General features: G+C 33.4%; 1 protein-coding gene across 1 annotated transcript; it reads left to right on the forward strand.

Annotated features, from left to right (window-relative positions):
- Nucleotides 1-503: 503 nt before the first annotated feature.
- LOC111622711 lies at nt 504-2,934 on the forward strand. Its single transcript, XM_023365132.1, has 3 exons — nt 504-703; nt 1,470-1,698; nt 1,835-2,934. The coding sequence occupies exons 2-3, from the start codon at nt 1,477-1,479 to the stop codon at nt 2,894-2,896; spliced, it is 1,284 nt and encodes a 427-aa protein (XP_023220900.1). The 5' UTR covers nt 504-703; nt 1,470-1,476; the 3' UTR covers nt 2,897-2,934.
- Nucleotides 2,935-10,152: the final 7,218 nt, after the last annotated feature.

Consider the following 10,152-nt stretch of genomic DNA (forward strand, 5'->3'; position numbering starts at 1 on the left):
CTGGTTATTAGACTTAACAGCAAAAGGATCCATACAAAACAGTAAAATTCAATGCGTTTTAGTAGATTATTAGAATATGTCATTGAATATTAAAAACGATTGATTAATCAGAATCTTTTTATTAAGCAACACCAGTATATTTGTTTTATATCATTATTTAGTATTTAGAACAAAGGTGACTTGAAAACTAGATTGCAGTTGGGGCACTTAAGTGCTTGATCAGCCGCTGTGGCTTTTGACAGCCACAGCGGCTGAGCGGTGAAGGTGGCAGGCGAATTCCAATAATCCCCAGAAATTTTTCGGGGGGGTGGTTCGTTCGGATATGTCGAGCTCCGTCCCTCACCACCTGGCCGAACCCATAATGGGCTTGCTAAAAGAGGCCCGCTTAGTGCCCATAGGGAGGAAAGAGTAAAAAATCGGCCACTGTGGTTAGTTGCAATTTCATATACTATCAAAAATGTTTATTCAAGAAAAATAAATAGTACACCTCATAAACCATTAAATCAGACTTTTAAATTTAAAAAAAAGGAACAAATAAAGTCAACAATATTTGATTTTTCATTATTGTTAAATAATGTATTTCTGAGCAATACGAAATATTGTTAGTTTATTGTTGCTCTGCGTTATTGGAAGTCGAGTAACTGCGTTACGGAAAGCGATTTTTCTTGATTTATTGATATTGCATTAATTTAAATTGAATATTGTAAGTATTTTAATCTTCATTAAAGTATTAATTACTGAATGTTTCACTGTTAAATTTTTAACTAGCAGATGCGCGATGCAATCACTCCGCTAATATAAACATGATATGGGTTGTATTATATTTCTTTTTGTTTCGATATGGATTGTATTTGTATTCGTTACAGTTAAATAATTATAAGGAATCAGAATCCATTCTTGAATACGGTGGACACACGACAGAAAGAGAAATTGTCTGTGGATGCCCCCAAGGATCTGTTTGTGGTCCGTTATTATGGAATCTAACATTCAATGCCTTTTTTGATGAAAACTTTGGGCAAGATGCAACAACAGCTTACGCGGATGATGTTTTAATAATGATTGGCGGGCGGTCTAGAGCAATTTTGGAAAAACGTGGAAATGATACTCTTGCAAAGATTCATCAATGGGGAATTAAACATAAGCTGAAATTTAATCCTGCAAAAACTACCGGTNTTCTTCATCTGCGAAATATATTTTGATAAATAACGTGCATATATCTCTCAGCTATGTATTAAACGGTACTGAGAATGCACCTACAGGGTGTTTAATAAAAGAATTGAATTGAAAATTGAATTGAATTGAAGGAATCAGAATATGGAATCGCCCATTAATCATGTCGATTGGCTATACGTTTAGGAATAAAACTATAGAAATTTTATTCATAAGAAACTATAATAGTTTTTTATGTATAAATATTTAAATAGCAATAAATTATGTCATATGATCTAAATTAATTTCTTTTGATTTAGGATAAAGATGATTCAGATTTATCTGAAGATGATTATTGTTTTTTGCTTGCTGAGTGGAGGACGTGGATTTGAGAGAAATCATCCTCGTAAGATGATTCATTCAGAAGTCAATATGACTTTACTTTTGAATATATTTAAAGATGACAAAATTGAACCTCTAGTTGGAAGAAATTACATTTATTCGACATTGAAACCGAAATTGTTGAATTTCACGAAGAAAAATGTCGAGGTTTGTATGAAAAACAATTATGGCATTCGAATAAATAGGCCTGTATTTCTAATATTGTGTTTGCTAATTATATATTAATGTTAAATTATCTAAATTTAAATAAAATAAATCAACATTATTTTTCTTTCAATTACAGGAAAGAACTCATTCCTGGATGATAGAATCATATCCCAAAAGGAAAATTGAATATTCGGGAGATGATGTCGATAAAACTGCAACATTTCCATCGTCATCAATACCATTTAATTGGATTCAAAATTGGAAGAAATTTATGGACGTAAAAAATGAGGAAGAGACGTTAAATTCTATTGCCTCGTTATCTCGTAATAATAGAAGACACCCGAAGTCTGATAAAACTGTTCAAGATAGAAAATATATTGAAAGAATTAACCCATATTTAAGTGTATTTATACTGATGTTAGTTTGGATATTTGTCGTCATTTTAATGTTCCTCTGCTACTACTTTTTGTGTGCAGAGAAGTTTAACTTTATTATTCTTAGAGCTTTTTTTAAAAAAGAGATGATAAAATTGAAGGCAGACAAATTAGGTGACTATCAACTGCTTCAAAATCTAGACGAAGTGGTAATTAATGAACAAGAGTATTTAAAATTAAATGAAGTAACTATGTCTGAAAAAAGTGACGAATTACTTGTTCTGGCTATAGACCAGTTAAAAGAGCGTCAGAAATTCTTCCAAAGTGAAGATGATCCACAATCATCTTTCACCATAAAAATTGAAGAATGTGCAGAAAAGAAAGATGGAGTCGAAAGCAAAGCTGAAAGAAGCGACTCTTGTATGTGGACGAAAAATAAGTCCTTCCAAATGGAGAAGTTACAAATCAGAAACACTGAAATGGAATCCGAAAACGTCACGAAATACTTTGTCAAACAGAATTTACCGATTGAACCTATGGATGTCACCAACAAAATGTTTCGTGATAATCCTTCTAATGTGAAAAATGATCTCGCAAATTTAGAAATGTTTGAGGAATATTCTCATTCTAATAAAGTTGTATCGAACGATTTGGAAAAAGGTCTGATTACTTTTAAATTAGGACACAGAAATCTCTTGGACTCATTTCAAAAGAGGATTTCTAGAGAATATTCAAACTCTGAAGAATCTTGGAGATTTGATAAGTTGCATTATTTTGTACTTGTCAAGAAACCAAAAAACTTTAATGCAAATAATATTATATAAATTCTCAAAAAACGAACACAAAATTATATTCATTTTATTACCTCTATCGTATTAATATTTAATTATTATTTCTGATTTATTTGTGATTAATTATTTTGATCATTATATAATTTAATTAATGTATGATTTAACTGATTATTAAATTTTTTTATTTCTCTCAATCTTTCTCTATTTAAAACAAAAAATTTTAAAATCTTATTCATATAGATTGAAGATATAAGAATTTACAATTTCTAATAAACTTTATCATATTTATTTAGTTCATCAGAATAATAAGCAATATTTCGATCTAGGAAGATTTAAAGTATCGCTTCTTTTCTGAATTCTGACTCGAGACAAAATCCTGCAGGGTTTTTGTAAAGATATAAACTTGTTATATAGACTATTATAATATAACAGTCTATATATAAGAACAAACATTAAGATTATTAGCTTATTTCGTACTGCTAACCTTTCTATTATATTATATTGATATTATAATAGGGGAAGGTGGTGCAGGATGAGGACGTTAAGGTTTGAAAAGTCATAAGATGGCAACCACTTTAATAAGAACAATAATTTTTTATTCTCAGCAACTACAACATTTGGTAATATATAATACGAGATTTAATTTTTGAAAAACGTTTTTAAAAACAAGAAAATTGAACATTTTAAAATTATACGCAAATGCGCCATCTTGCCCCACCCGTGGAGTAAGATGGGAATATTATTTTTATATACAAGAAAAACAAATTAAAATGGGCCAATATCGAAGTAAACTGTCGTTTACTTCGATATTGGCACAAGAACGATGTGCCCATTTATTACAGCGGCTACATTTATTATTATTTTCCGAATAAATAAATATAAAAGTTTGAACTTACTCGTATTTACTTTAACAGACGATACTCTCACTTCGCGCATGCTCAGTTTCGCTATTTTGTAAGCAGACGATATTTTCTTCCGTGGAAAAAATTTTTTATTTTGATTGTTATCTCACATTTTATTTCTTGTTAAGATAGTATTTAAATTAAAAAATGTTTTCACAAATAAAGTAAAACGTAAAAACATAAATAATAAAATAATACAGTATATACTGTATAAATTTATTACAGTTAGATATGATTTAAAAGTAGAATATTTCATTTTTTATAAAAATATCATTTTTAAACTTATTATTTTATATATTCGAAAAAATTATATAGAATTATCAATGACAATGAATTTAAAACTAGTTTGCTGCACCACACGGTATTGCAGTGCCTCTAGCGGCAGAATTCATGGCCATCTTGCCCCAATGTGCACTTTTCATACTGACTGTAAACACGGGCAGGGCCGGATTAACCCACTTTGGGGCTCTAGACATTTTCTTCTTACCGGGCCCCCTCCCTCTCTCACAAGAAATAAAGCACACAGAAAATATAAAACAATAAATAAAAAAAACTAAATAATATAAAAAAACTAAAACAAATCTTAAATTTTTATTAATAAAAAATATTTAATACACAACAATAATTTTTAGTTCTTCTAGAAAAGTTTGAACAGTTTGTTTATAAATTTAAAAAATTGAAATTTATTTTATCAAATGTCTAACAAAAGTTGTTATACAATAACAATATTACCTTAAAATATTAATTGTCAACAAGACTATGTCTTGTTTATAAAACCGTACTGCCTGCTGTGTTACCAGCTTAGAGGTATGAAGGAGTACAGTAGATGTCAGGAGTTGCAATTTGGCACAGAGTATTAAGTGCCCAAATCATGTGCGCATAAAAAAACAAACCAGACTTGTAGGTACTCGGGGGACCGAGAACCGAGTCAAAGTAAAATACAAAATGGCGACTCTCTGTACAAACAGGCAAACCGAAGTCAGGTGGTGAGAGTACCGCCCACAGTCGTTCTAGGAAGTGAACTCTGACCCTAGGACTGAACACGTAGTATTTTCTTTGTTAAATAAAATTTGCAATCTAATTTTGTAAATTTGGAAGTGCTTCAAATATGACATTAAAACAGGGTTTTATGTCGTTACAAGTAGGTTTCTTTTAACATTATCTAGTACAGTATAGTAAAATCGTGGGACCGATAAAAATTTGACGTTATATTAGGATTGTCGTTACATCCGATGACGTTATAATCGAGTTAAACTGTATGCTGTTTGTGCAAAATAAAAAAAAATAATTTCGGACGATACGATAGCCACGATTATTTATTTCAACGGGAAATTTTCGTTAAGCATCGACAAAACCGACGGGTTGCAACGGAGAGAAATTTCGAAATTGGATAGGTTAATTTCACTGAAAATGTATCGTGGACGACTTCGTGGTCGTGGCCGGCGAAGTTTGAACGATCGCGCCCAAAAGCAGCGATGCCAAAGATTGGAGAATCAGAACGAGATCCGCTTTGAGCGTCAAAGTGATTCCGTTTAGTACTGTCTCCAAGACATAGTCGTGTCCCAAATACGGTTTTGCCGTTTTACTTGTTTAATTTAACCTTTTTGGTTAATATTTAAATAATATAATATTATACCAGTTTTACCAGTATTATACCGTTGTCCAACAGAAAAGTAAACTATCTTATTTTTACAAATCTTTTCAAAATAGAGTTTGACCGGTCCCTTCTAAAAACAGGGCCCTAGACATTTGTCTTATTTGTCTATGCGATGATCCGGCCCTGAACACGGGTCAACTTTATTTCAAAACTAAACAATTTCAGTCTTAAAGGTTACTTCGAATACCATAATATTTTCATCTAAAAGGTAATGTAAAAGTTTACAATGATGCTTACTTTGTAGAAACTTTGTAGCAAGCATAAAATTAGATGAAGTATTGCCGAAACGTGGAAAACTGTCTTAATTCCAAACAAAGAGAATGATTCGGACGTTCTCTCGTCCCGTGATCCTTTTTGAGGTTGACATTTATTTCCCCAAATAACAGCTAGATGAAAGCGCGTTAAGCACGAATAAACAGACGTCCCCGTCTTACCCCATGGCCCCATCTTGCACCACCTTCCCCTATTTGATTTATATAACTACAAACATTATCTTACGTAAAGATTAATCACGCCAAGTGAACATATTTTAAAATTTCTTTAAACTGTGTATTGTAGAGGAATAAAGAAATTTTAATTTAAAATGTCTTAGATTAGTCACTCGATATGATAAACCCTTACGTAAATCTTTGTAGTTATTTAAATAAAATACTATAATGTTATACAGTATTATAGTATTTGTGTAATACTATAGTAGACCAAATATTTCAACTCGGCACCCTCTAAAATCACTTAAAAAGTATTTTGTGCTCGCCGGTAATCTTGTATTATGCAATTTTCCTATTCGAATGCCACCATTCCTCTGGTCCGATAGAACGAAGGGATTGTTGCGGAAGGGGGTTGAAGTAATTCCACCAAAAGTAGACGTTGACCTCCTCCCGGAACAGAGGACAGTCAACGACTACTACATAAGACTGAATCTACTATAAGACTCAACGTGTGAATAAAGTGAACATTTCACAGGACAATAACTACAGGAAGTTTTGGATGAAGCAATGTCACCATATAATAAATAGGAAAAATAAATATCGGTACAGAAAAAGACTTCGAGTTCTACTTTGTGCCTTAAAATCATTGCATGTACATTAATTTGGCTAAACGGTAGAACATCCTTCAGCAGTATCGGTGAAGGAAGTTTGGGGTAATGGGCTTATGAGTTAATAAGGGGAGATAAAATCAAGGGGAGGAGCAGGTATCCAAGTTTCGTAGTAGTTAAGCACGTCCTCGTAAATATCGCATTTATAGAAAAACTATTAGAATTACAGTAGTTTGATTTATTTGGTTACGTGAGCGATCTGTCGAGGAGGATGTATCCCGGAAAGACTTTTATGTAAAGCTGACATTATTTAGCTGTTACTAACGTGAAGAAAACGCAGAAAACTGCACGTGATCAGTCCGTTGTGACGATCGACTACCGGTGTTGGGTGGTTTTATTCATTCGGTTACTGGAGGGTATTTATTGGGCTGCAATTTGAAATAAATTATAAATTCCATATAAATTCCCACTGTCGTCTTTAATCTGCTTCCAAGAAAGGTATGAAGTACAGGGACAAAACACTCCATGCAGTGCAAGTGCTTTGTGCTATCTGTCTCAGTAAAGGCGTAATGGAGCGCCTATTTTACGCTATATCATTTTCTCAGTAATTAACTGAATATACTATATATTTTAAAAAATTATATCATTTTTTGTAAGAATTATATTTAATTTACTATTTTCTTAAATGTTTTGCCAATAGATGACGCTTCAAGTAACGCAGATGAATGTAGACGGAAATTAATTGGTATATACAGTGGTGCCTCGTACAACGTACTTAATCCGTTCCAGGTGCACGTCCGTTAAGTGAAACGTCCGTTATACGAAACGCATTTTCCCATAGAAATACATGTTAAAACATATAATTCGTTCCGCAGCATAAAATAACCGTACTGTACCATAAAAAATGAAAATGGAGCAGACACCAATTATGCCGGGTAGTCAGATGTTGTGAGGAGGAGGTGGAAGAACACTTTCTTTACACATTCATACAGATTCAGACTTTTTACACATTGCAGCGGGTCTTTTTTTATTGTTTTTTAATCGGAGTCAGATTCAGGAGAGGCTACCGGAACTTGCAGGGTCAACTTCTCTTGTTCCATCCTTTGTTTTTTGCCCGCTGGCTTCTTGAAAAACATGACCAAGGTGGTCTGTTTCTCTTTCTTCTTTAACACCTGTCGGAAATGACGGACAAAGGTGTCATCGTAGAGATCATTGATCCTGTTGGCCTCAGCTCTGTTTGGATAATGAGTGTTGGTAAACTCCTGAACCTCTCCCCATTCGACAAGAAAGGTTTTGTCAACTTTCACTCCTGATGATTTCTTGCTTCGTTTCAATTGAAATCACCTTTCTGTTTTTTTAGAAGCCATGATGCATTATAAATGACTTAACTTGCCATATTATATGATACGAATAATTCTTTATTAATTAAGAGCACTAAACACTTCTACGAGCTACTCTCGCTCCGTTTTTTACAACCTCTTTTCGTCCCGCCACCTCGGCATCTACACAATTACATTTCGTTTATTTGAATCGTCAACATATATTACATTACATTTAATGTTTATTTAAATCATCAACATATATTACATTACATTTCTACTTCAGATATACTAATAATACATTCTAATAATACTAATATATCCTAAAAATAGCAGATTGTCATTGGCAACGGCAAAAGAGTGGAAACATCATTCGCACTTGTTCGAAAAAAGTCCATTGTTCGTCGGAAAGTCCGTTGTTCGCAGCAAGTCCGTTGCTCGAGTCACGTAACGGTCAAACAGAAAGTCCGTTATTCGCAGCGTCCGCTATTCGAGACGTACGTTATACGAGGCACCACTGTACTTGGTAGAAATCCAATCAATAATTTAGGTTGAGATGTAAGACATTATTATCTAAGTTAGAGGTATGTGAACGTAACTTCCGAGTTTCGTACAATTTGTCCGACAGCCTAGGCCTGTATAGCGAACAAACAAACAAACATCCTCATTTATATGTACTAGCAGATAAGCCCGGCGTTGTTTGGGCAAAAAGTAATGATAGCGAAGATTAAGATTATTAAGATATAAGATTATTAAGATTGGCTGTAATGTAATGTTATTACATTACAGCCAATCTTACCCGTTTTCACAGAATGCAAGAATTAGGTTCCCCTGTTTCCAGACTAATTAAAAAATTTTTAGATGGGTCTAAAAATATGTTCGATTTCCCGCAAAAACGCAGAAAACCGCATCTGCACACCTGTAAATCTTGCACGTTGCTTTCTCTTAACACTTCCATTGTTGAAGCCTTAACCTTGTCTCTCTCCCCTCCGGGGGAGGGGAATTTCGAAAAATCCCTTCTTGGTGTACGTTCTCGTGACGTACCCTAACTGTGTACCAAATTTCAACTTTCAACTCCTAACCGTTTGGGCTCTGCGCTGATTGTTATTATCAACCCGTCTAGATTATAGATATAGATAATTATTTTTTAAATTAAACTATGTAACAGCGACAAATGGTGTACTATTGCATAGCTTCTATACTTTCATCCAATGATATAGTAACATATAACGCTATTTAAAAAATATATATATATACCTCGTAATTTGTTATACTGTACCTATGATATCGTGTCCACAATCGTCATATCTGGTTGCTCTAAGATTTAGAGAAATTTAACTTTGGCATAAAAAATATCATCATTATATTTCCATTTATAAGGCAAGCTAAGTAGTGTTTAGAATTTCTCGAAATTTATTTCGTGCCAGCATCGCAGGGGCGCCAGTACATTGGGGTACGTGTCTCTTTTTCGTTTGGGTTGCTTTTTTCCTACTCCCCAGGATGGGGCCTCAAATTCCATTATCAAAATACAACAGAAAATCACGACTTCTAGAATATTCTGCGAATATAAAAAAACTAACGAACGATATTTGTTCATTGACACATGTAGCTTCGTGGCATGTTGACCAAAACTTCGCCTGGATTGCAACCAGCGCCACTTTGCGGAAGCGCTGATTCGACATAGAATCAGTTCGAAGCTTCTTGCATAATGTACGATGCCCCTTACACCATGTGCCCTCTTTTTTATAGTCTGCGGGCACCGCTACAGCATCAATTAAAACTATTTAATTAAATTAACTAAATTAAATGAAACTATTATTGTATTATACTACGTATATAGTAAATTATTACATAAAAGGAAAACAAAACCTTTTAAAGATTCAATATTTCCTCACCTTACGTTTTTAAACTTTTCCTGCTCTGTAGGCACTAAGAAGGCCTTTTATAGCAAGCCCATCGTAGGTTCAGCAGGCCCACAATAGGGCAGCTGGGCAGTAAGTGACGAGACCCATCATATCAGGGATAGACCATCACCCAAAAATTCCTGGGGTTCTAGATCCACCCGGATTAGTCCCCAGACTGACACTTTAACCGCTCGGCCATCCGGTCATTTTTTTTTGTATAGAACTACAATAAAAAATAAGCATGATATATAAAAAAATAAAAATACATTGTAAAATTATCATATAAACTTTGAACAATTCTTAAAGCAACTTTAATCACAATTATTATTCAGTTCCTTAATGCGTAAAGGAAATTTTCATATAGTTAATATGTACCGGTAACTTGAATTATAAATATATAAATACTGTAGTTATACTAAATTTTTATAAATCTGCAATGAGATCGATTGTACTCGGTAAAAATTTTACGCT

Source organism: Centruroides sculpturatus, unplaced genomic scaffold (assembly GCF_000671375.1).
Source record: "Centruroides sculpturatus isolate CEXI.00-Female unplaced genomic scaffold, Cexi_2.0 scaffold307, whole genome shotgun sequence".
Taxonomy (NCBI): domain Eukaryota; kingdom Metazoa; phylum Arthropoda; class Arachnida; order Scorpiones; family Buthidae; genus Centruroides; species Centruroides sculpturatus.

What these genes read in the sequence shown, in the direction of transcription:
- LOC111622711 (XM_023365132.1), top strand. Translation starts at nt 1,477, where the DNA reads ATGATTCAGATTTATCTGAAGATGATTATTGTTTTTTGCTTGCTGAGT. An exon ending in TCACGAAGAAAAATGTCGAG is followed by an intron (nt 1,699 to 1,834) that starts GTTTGTATGAAA and finishes TTTCAATTACAG; the next exon opens with GAAAGAACTCATTCCTGGAT.